Here is a 26,792-nt window from a genome sequence, read left to right on the forward strand (position 1 = left end):
AGACAAACAAGACTACCACAAAGCCCATCAAAGACACAAATGACTAGGCACCTTTCCACGGTCATCAAAAAGTTAATGGAACCATTTTTCACTAATCCGGAAAACCCGTAACCAATGATTGACCCCATAAGCTTTAAGCTATGAACATTTTAAGCAATAGAGTAGTCAAGAAACAAAGGACTATACTTTGTCAATCAGGTAAAGAAAACAACATCTTCAAACATCCCACTTGAAATTCTCACCAACAATTAAGAATATCAGCCATATATTGCATAAGCCATCAATTAAAACATTCAAATTGCAACTCATCTGAACTTTTACGAGATCACCAAAACTGCAGATATCAAGAAATTTCGAGCTTGATCGAGTTCAAACAATCTAAAACTATAGAGCAGGGTCTATCAAAACTACTCAACCCCAATTAGCTAAAATAGTTTTACAACTAGTAAAAAACTTTTTAGTGGGAAATCACAAAAAGTAGCTTTTTACTCTTCATTTGTGTTTCCATACTTCAATTCAATTGCCAATATTGCCATCAGCACAGCCGTTCCGCTAATCTAAACTTAAAGTGCAAAGCTTTACCGAGTTAAGCCATTAATTAAACCATTCAAACAGGGCCCAGAAATTACTGCACAAAGCAGATTTTTAAAAATTCCCAATTAAATTAAACGAAAAAAAATCCAAAAACATAAATTGCGCGAGTAATGGAGAAGAGACAGAATAGAGACCTGTAGCTAACATGTCTTTGAGAAATCGATGAAGAAAAGGAGTGATGGTGACTTCCATTAACATACACAGATTCCTCCATTTTTTTTTCTTATTTTGGTTTCCACAGACAAATCAACGGCTCTGATCGTGTCTGTGACTCGAGCAAAGCTTAACAACTGAGCAAAACAATTGAATCAACTGCCTCGAAGCTAACCCGAACTGAGGAGGCAACCGTTAAGTAGCGGATGAAAAGGGAAAAAAAAAACGCATAACCGTCTGAATCGGGTGAGTTTAAGCAGTTTCTTCGAAATATTGCAGGGGTAAACAGAAAGTTAAAGCTGAGAGCGGAGATGGAGGTGGCTCTTTGTTTATCCTTTACTTGCTAGTTTCACGGGGGCTATAACGGAAACATTGAAGCTTCTAATTATAATTTTTTTTTTCTCTAAAATAATAATAATAACAAATAGTAAGAAGTATCATATCTTTTCATTATAAAAAATTATGCGGTTTGTCCATCCCAAAAAAAAAAAAAGAAAAAAAAGAAAGGAAAAGCAAATTAATTGCTGAACTATTTTCGGATTATGAAATTAATTATCTGTTTATTTATGTCGGTGGTCCTGTGTTTATGTGACACGTATGATCGTCTTCTATTAATGAGGTTGGTTGTCTGCCCATCATACGACTCTGTAAAAAACTTGATCAGTGGGGTAAGTTTCGTATATTGATTGATATTCAAATTTTCTATTTTTCATTTGGTTTATTCAAAGTTTAATGATTGAGGGCAGTTTTAGGACCCATTTAGGTCATTGGGTGAGCCAAGGACAGAATATAATTAGTTTTTACAATTTAAGAAAAAAAAAAACCCTAATGTGATCTTACAAGATTTAATTTTGTAAGAAGTGTTAAACTACTTTGTATTTTTGTTGTACTTAATCTAATATGCCTCGTATTTTTGTTTCCCTCGTATTAACTGAGATAAGTAAATTGGGTCAAATTCTACAAAATTCCTTTGATGCTTAAGTTATTTTAATTTGTGAAATCTTTTTTCTTCTCTTAGTTATTAGAGATTTGTAATGTTTGCAGTTATGTAATTGTATTTTATTATTGGGAATCATCATAACTTAAACTTAGTCTTTAAGTCTTATCATGTATATTGTAATTAAGCCAAATATAATCTTTTTATTGTTGGCTATTATTGTGATTTCGAATGAAATGCATTCTTATAAAAAAGTAAAAAGAAAAAAGGATAGGATAGATAATTTGACTAGTAATAATTGAACTGATACTGTTGGATAAATGAATTATTTTTACTGTTTTATGTAGAAAGTTGCAGACAGGACAACATATAAGCGCATCACATAACTCTATCTAATTCTTTTTCCCAGAAAAAGATAAAAGTTTTAGAATCATGAATTGTTTTTAAAAAATTTAAATGCTAATAATAAAAATAAATAAATGCTAGATTACTAGAGCTGGCAAAATTTGACACGACTTAATTACCCGACACGAACACGACATAAATAAATGAGTATGAATCGTCAAATTTAACACGATTATTAAATGAGTCAGGTCTGGGTCAACACGATTTTTTTCCGTCTCGGGTTAGAGTTAAAATTCTTGACCCATTTACCCGATCAATGATCCGATTATATTTTCTATTTTAAAATAATTTACAGGTTTTTATCATTAAAACTCAAATATTATAGATGATTTTCTCTTTTATTTTTATTCTTTAAAATGATGAATATAAACATAGTGTTTTATTTATAAAATTTTAAATACACTTAGAGATTCAATAGTGTAAATACGTAAAATATTAGTAGACATGTATATTTTATAATATTGATATATAATATTATTTGCATATATATAATTAAAACCTCAATAGTGTAAATGTGTAATATTTTGGTAGATATGTATATTTTATAATATCGATAAATTATGTATATATGTATGTATGTATGACAGTATATAAATATTTGACGCAACTTTATTTAATATATAGATATTAAGTGGGTTATTGGGTAACCCGATTATTTTTTCGTATCGAATTTGAATCTCAATATTTTGACACAATTATTAAATGAGTCGGGTTTAAATCAAGTTAAATTTAACACAACTCAAAACTAACACGATACGAACACGATCCGATGACATGTTTTGTCGGCTCTATAGATTACTACGATATATTTGGAAAGTTTTTAACTAAAGCGCGTCTGTACGAACAAAATCACTTGCCCAACTGTGGGCCGTGGCCTAAAGTCGAAAGGCCCAAACCCACTAGGTGAAATGCAAGAATGCGTTAGTTCTTCTGCTTGAATTAGTAATAATAACACGGATTCATTTGACAGAAAGAGAGAGAGAGAGAGATGACGACAAAATATTATCTTTTACATTGAATGGAAATTCAAGTTTATCATAATAAAGTAAACAGGAACAGCTTCCACGTTTCATCTACTCCTCATCTTCATCTGTGACAAATTTACCAGTTCCAGGATTCAATGCGGCAACAAAGAAGAAGATAACGTTGAACAGCACAAGTGGTTCGATTTCGTTGATGGGGATCCCAGTCTCAATGTTGAGTTGTGCTAGAGCTCCTTTCCCTGTTATGATTTCTCCAATCAAAGAGAATGCAATACCCAACTGAGCCAATCTTCCCACAAACAGCTCGTTTGACTTCGTGAATCCAAATATGGGACCTTCCACATTCAAACAGCAAATATATTACTCTTGACTTCATCAAATCGTGATTCATGAAAGCAGGCTACTTAAGAGAACTGTAGTAGTGGTAATAATGGTTTATTAAAATTGAGCTCCACTGCTCATTAAAAATGCTGGTTTTTCTCCTTTTTTCTTTTTTTAATTGTGGGAATTTTTAACATTTTTGTGCTGGTGTCTACCAAAAGCCTACTAGTATTAATTCTATTACATACCACCGTTCAAAATTCTTTACTCATTTAGAGCCGCATTTACTCTCAAGTATTGGTATGTGTATTTTCTGTCAGATATTAAATAATAATTAATTTTTAACCCCATCACTAATGTATTAATTATTAATGCCAAGACACATTAGATGTCAACACGCAAATTTAGTATCCCAACTTTATAAACACTGCATCACTCATTATAAATTCATAAACTGAAAAGGTTAATAAACACAATAGGCAGGGACTAGGGAATTGGAATTACCTCCTTCCTTGAGACCCAATGCTGATCTTAAGCTTTTGCCTGGAGGAATGACAGCTCCTCCGAGCCCAGTGGGCTCATCTGGCTCATCAACGAACTTACCACGGTCACCCAAAGCTCCAATTGCTCCAAGCAAGGTGAACAGGATGAAAAATAAAAGCAGTGGCTCTGCTTCATAGATTGGAATTCCGGTCTCTAAATTCAACTGAGCTAGAATCCCCTTCCCAGTTATTCCCTCACCCAACAAGGAAGCCTACACAAAACATAGCTTGCTAATTAATTAATAAAACCCTTGGAAAATATGATCTTAACAGAAGTTTAATTTTCCTTTTTCTCTCCTAGATTTTCAAGTCTACTGGGCCTCCGTCCGAATTGTGGTACAAATCCTAAAGGAAGCCTGGAAGCCTTCAAGAAAAATGATAAATCTAAATCTAACTGATATATGTACAATTTTGATGAGCAAAGCGACAGATGTTGTTTTCAGTATAGAATTTGGAAAAAAGTAGTTGAGTACTCACAGCAAAGCCAATCATGGCAACACGACCAACAAAGAGCTCATTTTGCTTTGTAAAACCAAATCCTCCAGAGGTCCCAAAGATACCATCCTCAACTTTTGGCTTTGATTCAACCTGTAAGTTTAAATTAAAATATACCCATAAACAACTAGCTAAGGGCCAATATTAAATCAAAACAATCTTACCAACAACAAAAACGGAAACAAGAAAACCAAATTAAACCTTCTTGGTCTTGGGTGGAGCTTTGGTTTTAGATTTGAAGAGGGCAACAGTAGAAAAAGCTTTAGATGATGAAGAAGCCGCAGCAGCAGTTAAAGATTCATTAGAGAGTGGGTTGAACATAAGATGAGAGAATGGCTTAGGTCTCAGCATCTGCGTTTGAAATGTGACTAAAGAGTCTCTTTTCAAGTTTCCTGCGTGGCTAGTGGAAACCCCAGACATGAGCAGCATAGTTTGAGCCATTAATATTGAATGAATATGTTGTCACTCTGCTAGATTTCTCAAGCCAGCAAAGCTAGTTTCACTGTTTCAGATTCACTAGATTTTCTTCTAATGCAACAACCATCTATATTATATCGTAAGCTGAGCACAGAGAGTGGGATCATTGCAAGTGTGGTTACGAATTGTCAGGGTTAGCGATGGGCAAAGAGAGTGGCCACGTCTTTCCATAACTTTGTAATTTTTGTAGATAATGTTTTCAGCTCAAAGTTTCGTAATACAAATACGATACTACTACTAGCATTTAGCAAAACTTTTCAAACCAGGTGGCAACACCGCTTCCTCAAATTTACAGTACAAATTCAAGCCATATTTCCATAAAATTATAAAATGAACAAAATTAAGTTACATATATTACTAGTTTTTTTTAAGACCCTCATCCATAAAATTATTTACCACAAGTTACATATTTTCCATAAAATTATAAAATGAACAAAATTAAGTTACATATATTACTAGTTTTTTTAAGACACTCATCCATAGGAGTAAATAAATCAACATAGAGCACAGAAAATATTTTTCATTGTTAATATTGTTTGGCCTATAGTTAAATTCCATGATAAGGGGAAAGGGTAAAAGCTCGTTTAGTCCATATATTTTGAAGTTAGTACCCGTTTAGTCCCTATATTTTTAAAAATACCTCAAATCATCCCTATCATTAAATTATTGACACTTTTGCCATTATCTTTTGTTCCTTTTAACTTATTTTTATAATATTGCCCTATTATAATAATTTTTTAGACATTATTAAAAAGAAAAAAATAACCCTATTATAATAATTTTTTTAGACATTATTAAAAAGAAAAAATAAATTACCAGTTTAACACCAAAAAATAAAATAAAATAAAAAAAATATTAATTTTTGTGGAACACACTCTTGAGTTAAAATATTAATTTTTCTAAAAAAATTGATAATGTAATTTTTTACGATATTAATTTTTTAGACATACGTGAGCTTCCACAAAAATTAATATATACCTTTTTTGTTTTAATTTTATTTTTGAGTTTAATTTGATAATTTAATTTTTTATTAATATTCAAAAAAGAAACATTATTGTAAAAATGTAATATTGTAAAAGCAAGTTAAAAATAATAAAAAATAATGGCATAAGTGTCAATATTTAGTAGCAGAGATGTTTTGAGGTGTTTTTAAAAATACAGGGACTAAATAGACACTAACCTCATAATATAGGGACTAAACAAGCTTTTACCCTGAAAGGAAACTTTATTTACCATTCTCAGCCAATGGCTTACATGCTAAGTTAAACAAACATTTGGCGATGCTAATTAATTAATTAATTGCATAAGATTAAGAGTTTAGAAGAAGGCTTGCTTAGTGAATTCTCCATTGGATTATGAGGTCCAGACAGACACAAGTGGAAAGTATGAGAGAAAAAAAACACATGTCATGGTGTTAATGGAATCTTGAATATGATTTCGGAAGACTCGCACTCAGATAGTTACATGCCCCCTTAGAAACTGGAAATGTGTCCGCCCGGTTGTAGGAAAAAGCCTGTAAGTGGTTGCAGCGGAGATGTCTGACCACGCACTGCTCTGGCAAGTGACACGTGTAATACCATCTCTTTGTGCTAAATACAATCCTGGGACGATGATATCTTAATTGACGAGTCCTGATTTGACACGTCAACCCCAACCAAGATTCATGACTGTCGCAGCTCTCAATTCTTTTTTCCTTTTTCACCCTTGCCCCCATTATTTATTAATAAACATCCATAAGTTCCTAAGTTTATTGAATGCCCCACATCGTTATTTCCTCCACCCTTCAAGTTAACAAGATTTGGTATGAAAATTCTTTTTAATTTATCACCTTAATAAAAATAATTAAAAAAAAACATCTTTATTACTATCTCTTACAACACACACTTTCTCTATCTTCATTAGTTCGTGTGCCTACATGTAATTATCATCAATTCGTTCAGTTTCCCTTAACTTATTGCTTAATATCAATTATGTGTTTAATTAGATTTTATTTGGTTTGTTTTTACTGCTGATTTGTGAAAAATGATTTTGGTTTGAAGGCTTCAATTTTTGTTCTTTACTCCTTAGACTTTCAAGTTGCAACAGCTTAGGGGTACATTAAAGCTTATCCATAAATAATTGGAGCCAAGTGAAATTAACCCCGATTGGGTCGCATTTGCAAAAGAACCGAGCCATATTTCGGCCCAATCACACCATGCCAGCCTGATAACCAATTTCTAAGCTCACACCTTCAACGATTCAAACCTATTAAATTCTTCCCTTTAAAAAAAAATAAAAGCACTACTTTTAATGCCGAATCATCGTTGCATAGTTTCTTTTCACAGTAAACAGAATAAAAAACCTCACATTATTGTGCAACCATAGTTTTGTCTACTTTAGCATATTTGTTTTTCTAATTTTCTGTGTTTTAACAAATGTGGGTCAAGTGATTTGTCAAAAGATATCTTATCTTTATAGGTTTTTCTAGCCAAATGGGAAAAATTCCATTTGTTTAATCGTGTTTTCACAAATAGAAACGAATTTATTATCATCATATCATATTAAACACAGAAAACAAGAGCCCCTGATTCTGAAAGACTAAACACTACTAAAGAGCAGTTTGATGGCATTAGCTTCAAATGCCCTTGTTTCACTGAGCTTTCGTTTGCTTGAAGAATTAAGCCCAACAGGCCCATGGGCTATTGGGTTGGGTTCTGGTTTAGGCCGCTGTTCAAAGACATGCCCGAATGTGTACGTCACGCTTCCTTGAGCTAAAAAAACAAATATAAAATTGTGTAATTGTATTACTCTATTAGTATTTATAATTAATAGGTTAATAAAAACCTCCTAAATCAACTCTCCAATGATGCCGTCTCAATATCTGTACTTAGAACAAATGAGATCAATAATTGTAAGCCATAAACAAACAGCCTTATTGTACTTTAAAAAGCTTTGTGGTTCATATTTGAAAAAATTTGCCTTAGTAAAAAAACTCACCAAACTGCTTAATTTTTCAATTTAAAATGCTGAAAGGCTCCTACTTAAATTTCTCGCCATGCATTGCCAGCTCCTCGGTAGCCACTAATTCAAAACTAACAGCCGAAAATTATTCAACAACAAAGAAATATAATGATATTTAATTACTAAAATAAATTCGCAAGAGTCGAGAATGCTTCATATGGGTCGATCTCAAAAAAAATGGTCCAGAAAATATAAGGCAAAATTCAAGATAACTTTTGACTTTTTTTTGAATAATTGATTGCCTATACATCTTTGAGCAGCAGCCTACTACATGATTGATACCTCGTGCCATCCAATAATTCTAGTGACATTATCTTTTATATCTTATGTCTTCCCACCACACCATCCTTTTTTTTTTTTGGCCCTTTTTCGCTTCTTGTATTCAATTAATTGCACTACAACGTTGCAACATGAACCCCATCAAATAATTTGCAGTTTCTATTTTATGGACCTCACTCTAATTAATGCATGAATTATGATTGATGTGATTTTGATCTTATGATGGGAACAGATCATACGGCACGACCATCACATGAGCTTGGCACCATAGTCACTACCATATGTGAGATAAAATGATGAGATGTTGACCCCATCTGTCCACTAGCTCTAAACGAAGGGCCAACATCTTGATCCCCATCATCAAATATTGTCAATTTGATTTTGTAGATAACTCATTAGATGGGGGCATAATTGCTATGAATTATTGTGATTCGATACAAGTCGACTAGACTGCTAAAGAAATTAGCCTATACATTTTATTATAAATTGTGTTACTTATTTGATATTTTTTACATAAGAAATTTTACATTTACGATATCATAAGATTGCACATTCATATCAATGAGAAAACGCTCCTCGTGCAGATAACCCCCCCCCCCCCCCCCCCCCCCCCGCGAAGTATATATTTTCGGACTACACCATTGCACAGATGATGACTACATACTCTAATTGTATTATCAATTAATTAATTGCAATGTAATATTAAAAAAAAATATATATATATCACTTAGAATAATAAGCCTGCGATTTAACATCATAATATAATGATTCTTTTTGTTTGTTACCTTCCGAATACCTGTATCTTTCCAATTTCCATTTTAATAACAGTCATTAACAAATAGCAGCTCATTTCAACTATTATTATGACTTACGAGAGGGACAAAGTTTTCATCTGGAGCCAGTTCTATAACATAAAGCACTACCGCATCTTGTGAAATTCTCATTCATTATAATTATTTTTTTCTCTGGCTTTATAACACTTCCCTTTTTTGTGTCATCATTAAAACGAATCGTGCATGATATATCTCGGTCCAAGCGTCTCAATTTGTTTTTGTGACCCACATTTGATTCAATATCAAATAATTACTTAAAATGAAACAGAATGTGTTGGAAACCGGATAATTCTGTGAGAAAACATGAATATAAACTGAATTATATGCTAAAAATGTTCAAAATTCTACAGCATGTGTAAATTTTATACAATATATACAAAAACAAATATTTTGATGCAATTAAGATAAAAATCAGGATATATATTTTTTGAATTTACAAAACAAAATTTATCCAACAAAACGGGAAGATATAACTTGCTGAAGGGCCCTTAATGTAAAATAATTGGGCCCACGTCAATTACTTATTGGTTACACTTCTCTGGGGCCTGGGCCTTCATCCCTTTTAACCGTCATCCACGTGACCTAACAGCCAATTTCTGTAATTCGATATGTATATATAATCTTTCATGAACCCTAAAAGTAAATGTCAAATTACTAACTTTTAAATTGAATAACCAAAATAGAAAACTCCTTATAAATCCGAAGAATGATGAATATCATCTTACATTACGTTAACTAAAATGAGAAACTGAGCAACATTACTCACCTTGTGAAATACTACTATACACATGACAGGGTAAATTAGCAAAGGCCCTTACGAGCAAACTTAATCACTAAATTATTATATTCCAAATTATCTAATTTATTTCATTTGTAGTATTTATTAATTATAAGGATAAGACTATGGTGTAATTGTGGTACCATACCGCAGCTGTACCTAATCATTGAATTTAACCGCACACATGTATTATAACTGAATTTAATAATTAAGTACAGATGTGGTATAGTACCACAGTTACACTATAACTGGATCTGATTATAAACATCGATCAGTAAAAAAAAATACAGGCATTTAATATTCATTTGGCTTTGGGATAATAAAAAAGAAAACAATTTTTGATTGGAGACAGCGGAGCATCCTACGTAAGGTCAACCGTCCGATCAGGAGATGAGGACTCAGAATTCTCAAAATTCGAAATAATGAACCCCAACACCCAAACAGAGCCTTGAGTGGCGCCTTCTCATAAGATTCCTCCACGAAAGCTTCGACAAACAGACAAAACAAAGCTGAGACAAAACCACTGACGAACTCAAAACACTGTAGAGACTAGAGAGAGAGAGAGAGAGAGAGAGAGAGATTTTGCCTGGAAAAAATTCAAAATTTTTATTAATTAAAATTAGTGGTTACGCAGTAATCTTTGTGCATTGATTAGGCGGGAATAAGGGCTGCTTCGATTTTCAAAATATCTAAAATTATTAAAAAGAAAAAAAAATCAATAAAGCAAAAGCTACTTCCCAATTAGCAAAAAGCTGAAAAGCTGTTTTTGAGTTATCATTCTGTGTAGCTCACAGCTTCACATTCACAGGCTCACATGCTCTCTAATATTTGAAAATTTAAAAAGAAAACACAAGAAATAGAAACCTGCACACATTTATTTGTTTTCGCTGTTATGTGATTATGTCTACTGACATTATTCAACAGATTTTTGCAGAGTTACACTTTTAAGTTTTTGTTGTCAAATAAAACTATTATTGTAATATTAAATTTGAAAACACATTTTGTTTTCATTTATTTCTGGTTCCCATCTGATCTCTGGGCTTGTTCTGGTCTCCAGTCAAAGGTATTTGATCTGGGTCTTGTATCTTCTCTTCTGTTTCTTTATTTTATATTATTATTGGTTTCTTATTATTATAGTATTTACACGTCATTTTCGCAGTCAGCATTAGTTTAATGTATCGAATATTGAGAAAGTAATGGAAAGTTTTGAGCTTTATGGGTTTGACGGGTCACTCACATCTGGGATCTTTCTCTGTTTACTAGTTACTGTTTCATAGATTTGATCTTACTTTTCTCTAAGTGCGATTTTTGGAAGATTTGAGTGGTTTGTAATCGTGGGTAGTTTCCATTTTGTGATGGGTATCTAAGATTTTACAAATAAATGGAGTTTAGGATACCATTGGAGCTTGTAGTTCATTCTTTTGGTTCAAATATTTGTGTTGCTGGTTGAGTTTTTCCCTTTTTGTTTCTTTATGTGCTATATTTTTTTAGTTAAAAATCTTATCGTTTGTTGTTGAGGAGTTGGTTAGTTAAAGGTTTGGATTTCAAGCAAAGCTGAGAAAATGATAAGCTATTAAGCCAAGTCACCTTTTTGTCTAATGATTGAGATTGTGGATAAGGTTATAAGAGTGGAGCTTTAGTATTGGCATATCAAATCCTTCTTATGATTCCTTATTTGGTTCTTCTTGCCAACTTAGAAATTGGTTTATGACTGGTTCTTGGTGACGGTGTGGATACTGGTTTGCAGATGAACTGTCTGCGATGTGCTAGTTGTCGTCAGTAGGATACTGGAGCCTGCGATGGAAAAGCGAAAATGGTTATGGAAGAGGAGGTCCTCTGAGAGAAGCCCTGGAGAAACTGACAGTTCAGGATCGATTTCTTCACATTCGGAGAGATACTCTGATGACCAGGTGGGTAATTTTCACATCTCTATTACCAGTTTATGTCCGTAGCAAGAACTTGAGATGTTCGACTCTAAGCATTTTACTAAATTACCTGACATTGGCTCAAGCACCTTTGAAACCGCTGTCTGCTTTGCTTGATGGGTCGTTCAAAGAAATTTTGGATTACCGCATATTCATTCAATTCTTTCTACTTTAGTCTTGCTCTGCTGAAGAATCTCAAATGCTTGTTATAATCTCTATATTCTTCTATAAGTTCTATTGGTCTTCAGTATTCTGGGGTTTAATAATATGTTATGAGTCAAACTTTTTGTTTGATTCCCTTCTTATATCCTGTTTTGTACTCCAGTTTGTCTACGACAAAGAACTTCCTCATCATTCTTTTTTGTTCGGGGATGAATTTAGTTGATTACGAGTATTTCAATAATAATAGAGCAGCAAACAGTTTTGTACAGATTAGTATGCACAAATTGATGTGATATGAAGAGATTGACTAAAAAGTAATAACAAATTTTTTTTTTAATTATGTGGACACATGATAGTTTTGTACAATCAATCTCTTCTTACCTCGTCAGTTTGTACACATTTATTTGTACAAGGAGGTTGTGGGTCTATTATTACCCTTCTTTGTTCACTTTTTTTTTTTTTTTGAAGTTGGATTCTTAGAGTCCTGGTCAATATGTGAGGAAGAGTGGGTACAGAAAGCTAACAGTTAACTGAAACTTGTTGAAAAGCAGGAGAGCATAAGTGCAGGAAGATTTAGGTATATAAATTGGCAAGCAGTGTAGTCTGAGTGCTTATTGTCCCGTCAATCCTTTAATGTTGGTTTTTTAGATAAAGACTGAGCCCTTCGTGTTCCTAAAATTATTACTGCATTCGTTGGTCTTTGTTAGGGACAAATCATGATGTTGTTTCCATGTAAGGAAGATACAGTTAGTCTAACCAGAATTAATTAAAATTTCATGGTAAAGAAGTCCAAACTTCATTATTAGTTTTAACTATTTCTAATGTTGAAGCAGGAAGCTCTAAAGGCATCTCCTAATGACAATGCCCAGTCACCTGAAGTGACCTCAAAAGCTGTAGCTAATGGAGAAGATATCCGTGATAATGTTAGGGCTTTGACAGAAAAATTATCTGCTGCTCTAGTGAATGTTAGTGCTAAAGAAGACCTGGTGAAGCAGCATGCCAAAGTTGCTGAAGAAGCTATTGCAGGTATCATGTAGTAACTTGGTGCAAAATGCAAAGTTTGCACGGAAAGTTTTCTCAACCAGCCAGTGCAATTGTTGCATTTTTCTATGATTCTTTTATCATAATACTTATCTCATTAGTTATGTAATTTTTTAGGTTGGGAAAAAGCTGAAAATGAAGCAGTGCTCCTAAAGAATAAACTCGAGGCTTCTGCACAGCAGAACTCAACACTCGAAGACAAGGTGAGCCATCTTGATGGGGCCCTAAAGGAATGTGTTAGGCAGTTGAGACTAGCAAAAGAGGAGCAGGAGCAGAAGATTCATGAAGCTGTAGAGAAAAAAACACGTGAGTGTGAATCCATGAAGCTTGAATTTGAAAGCCGACTTCTTGAGCTCCAGAGCAAAGCAGAGACTGCTAAATCTGAACCTTCTTATCACATGGACCCTGATCTTTTTGAGAAGCTTGAATTTTTGGAGAAAGAGAACTCAGCTCTTAAGATGGAGCTCCTGATACAGTCTGAGGAGTTAGAAATTAGGGCGATTGAGAGGGACCTGAGTAACCAAGCTGCTGAAACAGCCAGCAAGCAGCATTTAGACAGCATAAAGAAGGTGGCCAAGCTTGAGGCTGAGTGTCGGAGGTTAAAGGCAATGGCTTGTAGAGCTTCATCGACTAACGATCACAAGTCTGCTGCTGCCTCCTCAAATTGTGCTGAATCTCTAGTGGATAGTCAATCAGATAGTTGGGAGCGGCTTAATGCTGTGGAGATGGATATCCGCAAGATGGGTGGCACAGAGCCGAACATGTCTGAGCCAAGTTGCTCTGACTCATGGGCATCAGCTCTAATTGCTGAGCTTGATCAGTTCAAAAATGAAAAGGCTGTTAATAGAAATCTCTCGGCCTCATCTCCTGAAATTGATCTAATGGATGATTTTCTTGAAATGGAGCAGCTAGCTGCAATGCCCAATAATAAGAGTGGAAAACATGTTGAATCAGGAAATGTTACCACGCAATCCATGCTTGCAGAAAGTTCAGTAAGAGCTGAACTTGAAGCCATGATTCATCGAACAGCGGAACTGGAACAAAAACTAGAAAGGATGGATGCAGAGAAAGTTGATTTGGAAGAAAAACTAGACAAGATGGATGCAGAGAAAGCTGATCTGGAAGAAAAACTAGAACAGATGGATGCGGAGAAAGCTGAACTGGAAGAAAAACTAGACAAGATGGATGCAGAGAAAGCTAAACTGGAAGAAAAAATAGAAAAGACGGAAGCAGAAAAAGCTGAACTGGAGATGGCTCTAGCCAAAAGTCAAGACTCTGTTGAGGCGTCAGAGCTTCAGCTGAGGGAGGCTACTATGCAGTTAGAGGAGCTCCAAAGGGAGCTGAATTTGGTAAATGAATCAAAGCAGATTGTTGAGTCTAATGTGAGTAGCATGGAAATGGAAGCTCAAACAATGACTGCAAAGATCAACTCATTAGAAGAAGAGGTTGAAATGGAGAGGGCTTTGTCAATGCAGATTACAGTCAAGTGCCAGAAGTTGGAGGAAGAGCAATGGAGAATGAAACAAGAAGTTGAGCTTCAACAAATTGCCAAGTCAAATGCTGAAGTAAAGATAAAACAGGTAAGTCATAATGGACTTACCGAACCAATTTACTGATGCAGATTTTAAAGAGCATCTAATCAGAAATTTTATATCCTAAATGCACTGACCTCATGTTTTGCCTATGGCAGGAGGACCTGGAAGTGGCAGCAGGGAAACTTGCTGAGTGCCAGAAAACAATACAATCTCTGGGGAAGCAACTGAAATCTCTGGCAACATTAGAAGACTTTCTGATTGACACTGCAAGCATACCAGAGTTCTCTCGGGCAGCATTGCCGATTCCCAAAACTGTCGGAGAATCATGGAAGTTACCTTCTAATGTAACATTTTCACACAAGAGAGACTTGAATTCTCCAGGTGTAGTTGCTGGGACCACTTGTCCTTCAATAAGTAAGAATGATGGGAACACGCCCCCATCTTCGTCTTCATCTACATCATCTGCCATGCCATCAAATCAAATCAATCCTGAGAAGAACCGAAATGGTTTTGCAAAGTTCTTCTCGCGGACTAAGAATGGAATACAATTAGAACTTTAGTCATGTAGGAACAAAAAACAGAAGACCGAAATTAATTTCTGAGCTTTAAAAGAGAGTTCATATCACTTAGATTTTGCTGATTAAATGCTCTTTAATCCCCGGCAATTTTTTTCTTTCACTTATACACGATTGTTAGTCTGTGAATCAAAAACTTTCAAGCAAAGTTTGGATTTTTAATTGCTCTTTTATAATATTTAGTTTTCTTTTTGGTCCCGGTAATCATGATCGAAATATGGAACTTCAGATGTTATCATTACTTATTTACCAGTTTCCTGTGATCGCAATCAATGAATATTGAAAGAAAATGGAAAGAGCTATGTTAGAGCTGTCTTCATTATTTCCTTGTTCCAGGTGTTGATCAATCATAGGGTGGATGCATTCGCCATTCAGCCTGTTATAAAATTGCAAAAAGTAGAATAAAATTTTATAGAAAATGAAAGAAGAGCTGGAAATACAGGAATTTGTTTGGTTGATTAGATGAATTTGATGCTGTCTTTGGATACTTTTGCGTACCTTTAAAGTTTCGAACATGCAAGTTCTTTATATTTCTTGGTCTGGCCATTTAGAATCTTAGATCTACTTGCTTTTTAAGTACGAATGCTCTCATTTCAATAGCTTAAAAAGGAGGGGTAAAAGAAAGAATTGGGGTGAGAGAGGCTCGAACTCTCGACCTCAGGATCACTCAGAAGCTATGAGACCTACGCGCTAGCCAACTGCGCCACCACCCCACTGTTGATGTTATCAAGCATATTAAACATACTAAACGCTTTTTTGTTTATGTTTGACACCCCCCCCCCCCCCCGCCTCTTTTTTAATTTTTTGGGTAATGACTTTGCATTTGCATTACCCGACTATTTTAGACTGGTAGCCACCAATTGATTTCGAAGCTTCGGGAAGTGGAAAATTTTATGACCATAAAACATTCAACAATTGCCAATATGGAGACACTGGGCAACAACTTCACTATTTAAATATGCAGCAATTTTATCATTTCTAATGTGTTTCCTACTCAAATATATAGAATAAAATAACGAGATTATTTCTGTTATTGTAAAGTTGAACAATCTTTAGTTGTCTTTTCGAGAAGATTGTATTGTATTGAATTGAGGATAAAATAATATGGGCTACATTGTCGCTACCATGACATGCACGAAGTGGTTTGAGTATGATTCTGAGTAGTGATTATATAAATTTTTGTGGTCTGTGCTCTACCATGAGCCTATAAGAATTTCAATCAATTGATTTACGTAGAACCTCCCTTCAAACAAATATTCAAAAACACATCTGTGCTACTTTCTAAAAACAATGAGTGGCTCGTGCCTTTTTGTGCCCACTAAAACTTAAGATGAACCACCACGTTTTGGTTTCTCGCAACTAGTAAAATGAGGATGAAAGCACCGAAATCATACTCAAAGGTTTTGATTCAGTCATTTCGAAAAGATGATTGTTTGCTCCATTCTTTAGTTTTCTTTTGAGATATAAAGAAATATGTCTGCATTAACTACAAGAAAGTTCTCTGGTGTAGAGGTTAGCACTCTGGACATTCTACCTGGGCTCAACTCCCGGTAGGACCTTGTTTTAATTCCAACCTTCTGCACTTCGGGACTGAAAACCAAGCTTGGATCCTTGGACGAAAGGTGATAAAAACCATCAAAACACCATTGCATCCTCTGAGCAAATATAGTAGAAGGCTACAAAGAAGTTTTGCGGAAAATAACAAATTGCTTTATCGACCATGTATGGCGCCTTGGAGGAATGTTAGAAATCAGTCAATACATTCAGTGATTTCACAGAAGTGCGGTGCCTGAGCTATTCCCCTTTTTGGTAGTAGTAAGCTAAAGTATAACAACTGTACATAATCAATGGAATAAATGAAAGTTTCTAAGATGCAATCCAAATTGGTTTTGGTCTTCTTTCTGTCATTCACGACGATGATAACTCGTCTGCTGGGGATTTTTCTCCCTTTTGAAAGCATTGAAGAGGTCTATTCCAAGGGAAATGTTAAGCAAATTCATGCCAGCCATCCCGAACAAGGCAAGCGGCAACTCAATACCCTTTTCAAACTTGGAAGCATCTCTGATCAGCTTGATGGTAATCAGAAGGTGAGATGCAATCCTTGCAAGAAAGAATGTGATCCAATTGAGAACCCATTCCACCCTAACAATCCTGCTCTTGCTATCGCGAATACCAGCCATCCGTCGCACCTTCCTCACATGTAAAAAGATGGAATGTAGCTGCATCACCAAAATGAATTTTACCGTTAAGATTGCACAACAATATGAGGCGGATAATTCACGTTAAGAAGAGGGATTTATTTATTCATTTCAAAATAGAAAGAAAATAGGAACAGATGGATGAAAAGACAACTTTTAGGAAGACTCTACACAAATAAGAAAGAGAGATTCGGGGACAGAAAACTTATAGAAAGATACTGAAATGTACCTCACAAATAAGAGTGAGAATTAGGTAGTTGATGGTTACATTTCGATACAAAGCAAGAGTAAAGCAAACCAGCAGCAACAGATGATGCACTAGGATTCCAGGGATCAAACCACTGTATAATCGATACTGCAGCATATCCCATTGATCATAAGCAAAGTAACCACATGAAAAGCATAAAGCAGGGTATGCCCACAGCCAAGCACTGCCAACCAACTCTGAGTGCTCAAACATTCCATTCAATCCATTTCTTAGCCATTGATTAACCACTATGAACACCACTGCAAAAGACACAGAAATACATTTGAAATTACTCCTGGTAACAAGACAATGGATCCTCATACGAAAACCTTTGAATAAAACTATTAGCAAAAGAAATTAATACAAACAAATTTTGTAATCTGAAGATGAAAGCTTGCTGTCTTTGTGTCAAACTAAGTTCAAGTCATAACACATGTGATCAGGGTTCAAACTTTTAGATATGTGCTTGAACCACTCTTCTCAGCATCCAATTTTCTGTATTTCTATACATACAGCTGTCCACTAAAGTTAAAATAATATGCCTTTCTGATGTACACAATTAGAAAGTTTCAGCTTGAACTAACATGAACACAGATTCTAACGACTCGACAACGTTCACACCTGAACCAATTTCATGTGTCAAACATTGCCCCTATATACATTCTGCCACAAACTTGACTTTATGTTCCTTGTGGCCAATAGAATATAGGCAACAACGGCTTCATTAATACAACTTAACAACTCAAAGTTTATTTCTATTTGAGTCAGCGAAAATCTTACATCAACCACTACATTTCTGGACAAAATCATGACAGCAATTTCCAGAATCATGCAGCTATGTTAACCACCAAATGCACACAATACTAAGAATTAACAAACAGCACAGCATTAACAGAAAGAATTGATAAAATACAAAATAACCAGATACGCACTTCAGTAAATGAAATATAATATAATAAAAAAAATGTTAAAAAGGAAAGAATAATGGAACCTGAGACGGAAGTGATGGTGGAGTGGAGAAGAGAGACGGAGGTGTTGACGAAGAGAGGATCACGAGAGACCAAAAGGCGAATGACCCAGTTGGCTATTTGGAAAAAGCAAGCACCGGCGACGATAAAGAGAAGCTCCTTGCGCTTATTGAACGCTATTTCGAACAAAACGGAGACCGACCAGAGGAGCAGAGTGGCCAAAAAGAAGACCCCTACTTTGTTCTTATCGCTTTGTTTGGTGCTTGTCCTTGCCATTGAATCTGACTTGAGAGAGAGTGAGAGATAACAATCACCGATGGAGCTTAAAGGAAGCTTCTTCTTTCGCTTGGTTTCGTTAGACGGGAGTTGACAGTTAATGGGGAACAATAAAGGGCGAGCGTCTATGCTTTTGCTTTTGTCACCCGCAAGCCGTTTTGGGTTATTAATTTGTAAACTTTTGACCCGACCTGAAACATTGAATCCGAAATTCTTTTCAGAAATTCATGGCCTTATTGATAATGAAATCTGAGTGCCATTTTCATTTTATGAAAACAAGTTAAGTGTTGGCACTCAACCCAACTAAATCCAACCCGAAGTTATGTGGGTTGCGTTGGGTTGATTTTTTACAACCCATACTCTTTGGGGGTTGGGTGGGTTGAGTGCCAACCCACCCCGTGCCTACCCGTATCCGAGTACCATATACGTGATTATCAAGTATAAACCGCCAAACCATAAAACGTAAAATTGCATAATTTGTCGGCCGCCTCATTTTTTCTCCAAATCTCACTCACGACTTCGATTCGTTAGAGCCCCTACTTTGCACGTCTCGATTCGCCGCCGCCGGTGTCCGTCCGTCGCTGCTGGCCACGTCGACCAAAGTCAGTTCAGTCTTTTTTCCACGATTTCAGATTTTAATCTTTTATATCCGTTGGGTCTTCCTCATATTGAGTTAGATGCTCAAATTTCATGGTAGGTTTTTTTTTTTTTTTTAGTCGCCAAAAGGTGGTGTTCGTTGATTACTAATGATGGGATTTCTAGCACCAGGGTTTTAGTGATATGGTGTGTCTGTTTGGGTTTTGTTTGTTGTTTGGATCTGAAGATATTGAAAGAATTGAAAAGCTCGGGTGTTTTTGTTCTTGTTTTTTTGTTTTATTATTAAATGCCTGTGAAATGTGTTGAGTGAATACAAAACATTTTATTGTAATTGCCTTAAATTGTGCTTTGAACAATTTTTTCCTCTTTGCAAATTACTGACAGTAAGAATTGAATCCTGCATCTGATTCTCACATCGGTCTACAAGATCACTTTCATAAATAATTTGGCCACATTGTCTTGCAAACACACACAAGAAGTTGCATGTAGCTTTGTGGCACAACTTGTCCAAATTCATTTGTTAGATTATAAAATTTACTGATTCAATTATTTTTCATGTAGAAAAACAGTCAAACACGGACACAGAGAGAGAAAAAAGAATAGACTGAACTGAAAGAAAAGGTAAAACCCCAATTATTATTATTTTGGGCTTTTTTTTCTTGTTTTCAATAATAATTCTTTGTTATTTTCTAATTTTTTGACATTTTTCTTCTTTCTTCTTAGTTCTTCCTACTTTTTACGCAGGTGAACAGAAATGGCAATAAGAGTGTGGGATTTTGCTGCTCGTGTTTTTATGGTCTTAGCGTGGTGCTAGTCTTTTCTTTGGCAGCTTGTTGATTGCTATCATGATCCAGTTAAAGTAAAGGTTTATCGACCAAATGAGGGGGTAATGGTTATGGTTAAGAGTATAGCAGCAGTGATGCAATGCTTTCTTTCCTTGAAAGGATTTCATTTGAAAGCAGTTTCAATGTTTCACACTTGCAGCAGCATTTGTCAAATGACAAGCTTCAATGACGAGTGTCGGAGGTCAATGGACTTAGTTGAAATCATTCAACTCATGTCTCTGGAATTTTTCGTTGTATGTTTGATTAGTTTGGATTTCATTGGGTGTCTAACCTATGCACCTCCTACTCTCTTGGCTCTCTGGGTGCCAACCAGCCAAAAAGCTCGCCTAAATTCTGTTAAAAGTAGGATGTCTTAGAAAGGTAAATCTGTTAGTGGGTGAATGTTCTATTGACCTTCTCTCTTTTATTTTGTTTCACAAGGAGCAGCCCTTTGTTGATTTTTGGGAGCTACCTTCCTCGGAGGTATAGTTGGAGAATTCTAGCTGTCGACTAAAACTCTGTTTTTGTTTGGCCTTTTTTTTTCTTTTTTTCCGCCTTCGAAAAGCTGTTTGTGTTTGGTTACATGTGTAAAAATTAGGTGGGAGGTGGGGATTTGATAATATTTCTAAACCACATGATAAGTTATTATTATTATTTTTTTGTCTTGGTTAAACAACTTATATATTTATTTTTATATGTGTTTATGTGTTTGTATATGGGGATGCCAAAAATCCCCACGGGGACGGGTACTCTCGGGGATTTTTCTCATTCGGGGAGGGTACGTGGATAATTCTATACCCAATTTCTTTTTCGGGAAAGGGACGGGAAGATTTTTTTACCCAGTTTCTTATTCAGGGAAAGGGCGGGGATGAGGTGGAATCTCCATCCCCTCCCCGTTTCCCCATTTTAATTTTTAATTTTATTTTTATTTTTTAAAATTGCTAGTAAATAAATAATAAATTTTGAATTATATTATAAAATTATAAATATTGGTAAAAGTAACAAATATCAAAATATTTATATTATTAAATTTTTAGGCCTAATTAACTAATTAAAGTCTTAAATTTTTATTTAGGACATTAAAAAAGTCGGGTAAATTCTATTAGTCCAAAAATTTTATTTTTATTTTAATTTATTTTAATTCAAAATATTAATTAAGTATCTACATTTATTTCATTTATTTATTGTCGATATAAAAGTAAATTCTTTTTCTTTTTATTGTAGGATTATGAAGATTGACAAAGATAATTATTTTGATAATTTGTATTTTGCATGTGATTTTTATAATGGATCAATGTTAATGTAAAATATATTTCGAACTTTACTTTTGTTTGAATTTTTTATTTTAATATAATTAACTCAAAATAAAAAAAAATATATGTATTAGTTATTCGGGGATCGGGGACTCTCGAGGATCCTCTGTTATTACTCGGGGAGGGGATGTAGATTCTTTCAAGCAATTCTGACGGGGATGGGAAGGGGGCAGAGACATACGCAAAATATTGGGGATGGGTACGGGGAGATTGGTCCCCTCCCCTTCCCATTGCCATCCCTATTTGTATATGTTTGTGTTTTTCATTTTATACGTATTGATTAATGGATATTTAAAATTTCTTATAAAATCTCCCCAAATACTCTCCATATTTTCTCCACCGGTTTTGGTCTGGTGGCATCTGGCAGTGACATTGTGTTATTTCTTATTCGTCTCAATTTTTTTAAAACTCTAATCTTGACCCTTGCTAGTATACAAACGGCATGATATTTGTTGTGCAGCTCCCTGATTTTTAATTTTTTTTGGAAAAATAAAAAGTTGTTAATGCATTTGATTAATTTTTTTTTGTTGGTCTTGATGATGGTGATGGTATATAATCATTTACCATGATAACTTCTTGAAAGGATTAGATTTATGTCTTGGGGCTTCATTTTAATAAATTTTCTCTTATAATGGTTGGGATTAGATAACAAAGGAATACAGATAGGATGATTTCTTTCACTATAACATTACAATACCTAAAAAAAAAAAAAAAAATTTAGCTTTCAGTGATTTGTTTGTCTGATAACAATATAAAAGCATAGGCAAAGTGACTTTCTCATGGTAAATTTTTGAAAGGATTATGTTTATATCTTGGGTGTTCCTTTCAATAAAAACGTGCGGAATAGGTTCAGGAATCAAAACTTTTTTCTGTACTAGGTTTTTATTCAATTATAAGGATCTTATTACATATGAATAGTATGCTTTGGTAATTGAGAAATTGGGAGTGGTCAAGAGGAAAAAGATTATAATGATGTTAGCAATAACAAGGTGGTCTTAATTGTCGTGGGATAAATTATTAGTTTGTCTTTTATACAACGTAGTTGATAATTTTCTGTATAAGAAGAATGGTTACTAGTTAGGGATCGAAATTAGAAATTTCATTCATAATTGGAATACATCGTCAAAAACGGCATTAAAGGATATGAATTTTAAATTAAAAATTAAAAAAAAAAAAGAAGTAAAAGATGAGGACCGGTTGCTGGTTTGTGGGTTTAAAGAGTAAAGCAATGAACTTGCAGTTAGGGTTGCTTCTGGGACAGCGAAGGGTTTACTGAGTAAACTCTCAAGGTAAAAATTTTGATGGTTGGTGTCATGAGGAAATTTTTGGGTTCGAATATCTCTACTCTTGAACAAATTAGTACATTTCTATTTTGAAAGAAACTATTAGTACCTCTTTGAACAACTCTTAGAACCATTTTTCTCAATTAACCCATTAAAATGTTAAAATAAGAAATTCAATTTTATAACAGCCACTTATCCTCAAATATAGTTAAATTTTTATTTCTAAAGTACCCTTGACCTATCTATTTTTGTTTCCAGATACAGACCGGAATAATATCTTTTTGGCCTTTTTTTTTTTAAAAAAAATTATTTTTATTTTATACACATTTTAAAACTCAGGATAGTTCATTGTTCATTATATATCGAACAAAACTACTAATCACAAGTTATGGTAGCTATTATTGAACACCTTAATTTATATCCAATAGTCGATGTCATCATACATCAATTAGCACCACTCGAAGTGCAACAGTTGATTTTGGGAGTGTTGTTGGCAATGCTGAGTTGATTTTGTTACTACTTAGTCAAAATAAAATTTTCATTGTTAAGGGTGACGTTATTTGTTGATTTTAGTCTTCCATGTCTTTAAAAGTCGTTAAACATGGGTTCCTGTTTTGTTGCTTGGTTCGTTATGTAAGGCTACTTAATAGCCAAAGTTATTCTCATTTTAATAACAGTGAAAATTCTTCTCAGCATTTAGAATTCTTCCATGCTCTGTAGCTTTTAACAGGCAGTGGCTGCCTCGCGAACTGGATCAACGGTGGTTGCGGCTTCTGGTGCGGTGGCCGATTAATGTGGCTAACGAGAGATATATATATAATCGCACCGCTACTAGCCTAGTATTGGGGCTGAACGATATCTTTTAAAATAATTAATTAGAGTTTTTTTAGGAATAAGCAGTGTGTTATAAAATTGTATATACTTTTTACATATTTTATTTGGGTTAATTTAGAAAAGGAGTTTGTTTAGAGGGGACAAACGGCATTTTAATGTTCTGTATATCTGTAATATTATCAAATGTTGAGTAATAGAATAAATCAATGCTACACATTGACATGATAATCAACCACTTAGCTCATAAATTTAGCAGTTAATTTCTTCAAAAAAAAAATTATGTGGTCGGTAAAATCCAATTTTTTTTTTAAAGCAGCCAAACAAATTTAGTAAATATAAACTAAAGAAAGAAAAAGGCGCATAAGATTTTATAGGAAATAAAAAAAGATAAAAAAAATTGTTGAATTCATCAACCATAAGTCCTCCCTCGAGTTTTAAAAATCTTTTTTATGCAAGTAAGGTCCGATTTGGTGTCAACTTACTAGCAGGAAAAAAGTAACCAAAAGAGACAGAGCAGCGGCGGCAACGAGAGAGCTGGGATGGTGAATTGTTGTTGAAAAAATGAGAGCAACGGCCAGGGAGAGAGAGAGAGTTGTGACTTTAGATTGAAATAAGGATTTCTTTATGATGCTATATATATTTTTGCAGCATTGATAGTGGGACTAGTGTGGATCCTTAAATATAAGTGTTTTAATATGAATCATTCATTTAATATAATGGATAATTAGATAATTAATTAATTAATTAATATGGTAGGTAACTTACAGGTTACAGGCCAATATTAATTTTTTAATTTTAGATCAATATTAATTTAGGAAAAAAACCACCCACACCCCTAAGATTTGCTTAAATAATCATACAGATCTCTTTAGTTTTATAAATGGTCACATAGACCCTCTTAATTTCATAAATGACTATTATACCTTTTGATTAAAACAATCTAAATAAATATAAATACAGTAATATGATAAAAATAATAAATAAATATCATATTATACAAATAAAGTGTTACAATAAGTATAATTGATAAAATAACATGTACAATAAAAATTTATTATTAGTCTATCCTGACGAATTAACTAAAATCTATTAATCCAAAAATTGATTTTAAAATTGATATTAATATGGACATAATTAAATAAGATATTTTAAATTTTATAAATTATTGTCAATGTTAGGTATAATTATTTAACTTTATTAGTATGTCAAATAGATTTTGATATTAGTAAAAAGAATATGACAAACTAATAATAAAAGAATGTGAAAAATAATAACGTTAAAAATAAAAATTTTAATATTGAAAATATTTTATAAAATTTTATCTTATTTTATGTATTATATTTGTTAATTTAAGGAGTTTTGTATGACCATTTAAATAAAATTTAGAGGCGTAGGTGGTCTTTTTCCTATTAATTTTGTAGCCTATTTGAAGTACTATATCATTCTATATCATAGATCGCACTTAAGATGTTGATTTTATTAAGGTGTTATGTTATTAAAAATTAAACTTAGCGTTTATAATGTACTACAACTTTAATGTAAAATGCAATAAAAAATATAAAGACATTTTCGAGTAGTCAATTTTAGTTTTCTTTTACAAAATAGTATTATAAAAGACAACTGGTAAAATGTAATAAAAATAGTATGGAAAAAAGTTAGTAGAGGTGATTTTCCTTATAGTTATTCAAACATATGAAGTAATACGCACACATATTCAGTACTTCTATTTATCTCTATTTATTGATAGGTGGGAAATTAAAATCGTATTTACCCTCATGTATTATGAATTGATATGTGAAATATAAATATTAATAAAAGCTAATTCGTAGACTGATGAAGTAAACCATCCTTTATGGGCATTTGATACATATATCACATGATATTTCATATAGTAGTCCAGTTTTCAATATTTATGTATGGTTTTATAAGCTAGTAAATCAATAAAAAATACCATGAGAAATCAAAGGCTATTCCATGGCCACACATTAGAATAAAATAATCTAACAATATAGACTATATTATCTTATAACATTAAGGATATGATTTAAGTAATATTTTAGCAATTTTGAGTTTCACATTGAATTTTTAAATTAATTAAATGTTGAAACCCTTTCATGTTTGGCCTGAAACAACAACTTAATAAAATTACGAAAAGCCAATAATGAATGGCGTATGGTACATAGTAAAATAAACTTTAAAATGTATTTAAACGTTCCCATGAATTTTGTGGAATTAAACAAAATATGTTATTCAAGTGAAATTGTGAGAATATTTGAAATTATAAGGGTGGTCACTGAAAATTCTAGGAATTGAGCCAACCACATGATCCAGACGGTTTTGTTTTGACAAATACAACTTGTTAGCCACTTTGACTGTTGGTAATAAGTTCCTATCAGCAAAACACAATTCAAACTCGTCTTTGCAAACAATAAACAGTATCTCATCAAGGATCAAATCTATAAATATATATATAACAATAAGCCAACAATAAAATCTTTCCTAAATTAAAAAGTTAGAAAGCTAAAAAATTAAAGGGATTTGCAGCTGGCATAAAAATAGAACTCTAAATATTTTGTTTATTTATACATCATGAAACTCGAAAAAAAAAATCCAGACTAAAGCAAAATTGCAACATGGCCAACCAACTAATTTTTCATTGCCCAAAGATATAAAAAAGAAAACATCATGAAAGAGTTTGCAAAGCCTCACACCTTAGTCAGATTCGGTATCTTCCTAGGTGCACCTTGCCTCATGGTTGCTCTCCCCTTTGACTTTCTTCTATATGGCTGGCAATTTATGTGAACCACACGAGCCTCTAAGCCGCATGGTGCCTCTAGGCATATTAAAGAACGATTTTAAGTAGAGTAGGACAGACCTTAGACCATGGCTACAAATACTCACGGCAATAAACTGACAATACAATAAAGATACGACTATTACATTATTTTAAAAAATCCAGTTTGAAAATACGACCAAAATGATAAAATCAATTCAAGAACAACTTATCGCAATATTTGTTGAGAACAACTTATCAAATCTCTTTCATCTAATTATTAGAAAACAAAGATATTCTTAAAAAATCCAATTGTAAATACATGAATTTGAGAGATAAAAGAGAGAGATTGTATTTTACTATATCTCTATTTCTTTTTAATTTTAAATTTAAAGTTACCTATTTAACATGTTAACATAAATTTAAAATAATTAAACTATTTTA

At 33.6% G+C, this 26,792-nt stretch overlaps 4 protein-coding genes, 1 long non-coding RNA gene and 1 other non-coding gene across 6 annotated transcripts in view; 2 read left to right on the forward strand and 4 right to left on the reverse strand.

Moving 5' to 3' along the window:
• Positions 1-1,158, reverse strand: part of LOC18042414 (uncharacterized protein At4g08330, chloroplastic) — a 3,848-nt gene extending 2,690 nt beyond the window's left edge. Inside the window, exon 1 of the mRNA XM_006434131.2 lies at positions 729-1,158. Within this exon, the coding sequence (XP_006434194.2) occupies positions 729-808 (80 nt within the window). The 5' untranslated portion in view covers positions 809-1,158. The remainder of the gene's footprint in view (positions 1-728) is intronic.
• Positions 1,159-2,999: 1,841 nt separating this feature from the next.
• LOC18042569 (photosystem II 22 kDa protein, chloroplastic) lies at positions 3,000-5,106 on the reverse strand. Its single transcript, XM_006434132.2, has 4 exons — positions 4,632-5,106; positions 4,413-4,523; positions 3,898-4,147; positions 3,000-3,407 (listed from the first exon to the last, which is right to left on the reverse strand). Exons 1-4 carry the CDS (start codon positions 4,869-4,871, stop codon positions 3,163-3,165), a joined length of 846 nt encoding a protein of 281 aa, XP_006434195.1. The 5' UTR covers positions 4,872-5,106; the 3' UTR covers positions 3,000-3,162.
• A 5,684-nt stretch (positions 5,107-10,790) lies between these two features.
• Positions 10,791-15,300, forward strand: LOC18042570 (filament-like plant protein). The gene is made up of 5 exons (XM_024184883.1): positions 10,791-10,860; positions 11,545-11,707; positions 12,718-12,910; positions 13,043-14,505; positions 14,616-15,300. Exons 2-5 carry the CDS (start codon positions 11,597-11,599, stop codon positions 15,018-15,020), a joined length of 2,172 nt encoding a protein of 723 aa, XP_024040651.1. The 5' UTR covers positions 10,791-10,860; positions 11,545-11,596; the 3' UTR covers positions 15,021-15,300.
• Positions 15,301-15,663: 363 nt separating this feature from the next.
• On the reverse strand, positions 15,664-15,748 carry TRNAM-CAU. Its single transcript is given in 2 exon segments — positions 15,664-15,699; positions 15,711-15,748. It is a non-coding gene; the product is annotated as a tRNA-Met (tRNA).
• A 1,019-nt stretch (positions 15,749-16,767) lies between these two features.
• On the reverse strand, positions 16,768-18,957 carry LOC18042571 (TLC domain-containing protein 2). Its single transcript, XM_024184333.1, has 3 exons — positions 18,472-18,957; positions 17,463-17,740; positions 16,768-17,254 (listed from the first exon to the last, which is right to left on the reverse strand). The coding sequence occupies exons 1-3, from the start codon at positions 18,722-18,724 to the stop codon at positions 16,940-16,942; spliced, it is 846 nt and encodes a 281-aa protein (XP_024040101.1). The 5' UTR covers positions 18,725-18,957; the 3' UTR covers positions 16,768-16,939.
• Positions 18,958-19,009: 52 nt separating this feature from the next.
• Positions 19,010-20,422, forward strand: LOC18042727. The gene is made up of 3 exons (XR_002905449.1): positions 19,010-19,417; positions 19,883-19,942; positions 20,045-20,422. It is a non-coding gene; the product is annotated as an uncharacterized LOC18042727 (long non-coding RNA).
• Positions 20,423-26,792: the final 6,370 nt, after the last annotated feature.

This window comes from Citrus clementina, unplaced genomic scaffold (genome assembly GCF_000493195.1).
Source record: "Citrus clementina cultivar Clemenules unplaced genomic scaffold, Citrus_clementina_v1.0 scaffold_5, whole genome shotgun sequence".
In the NCBI taxonomy this organism is placed as follows: domain Eukaryota; kingdom Viridiplantae; phylum Streptophyta; class Magnoliopsida; order Sapindales; family Rutaceae; genus Citrus; species Citrus x clementina.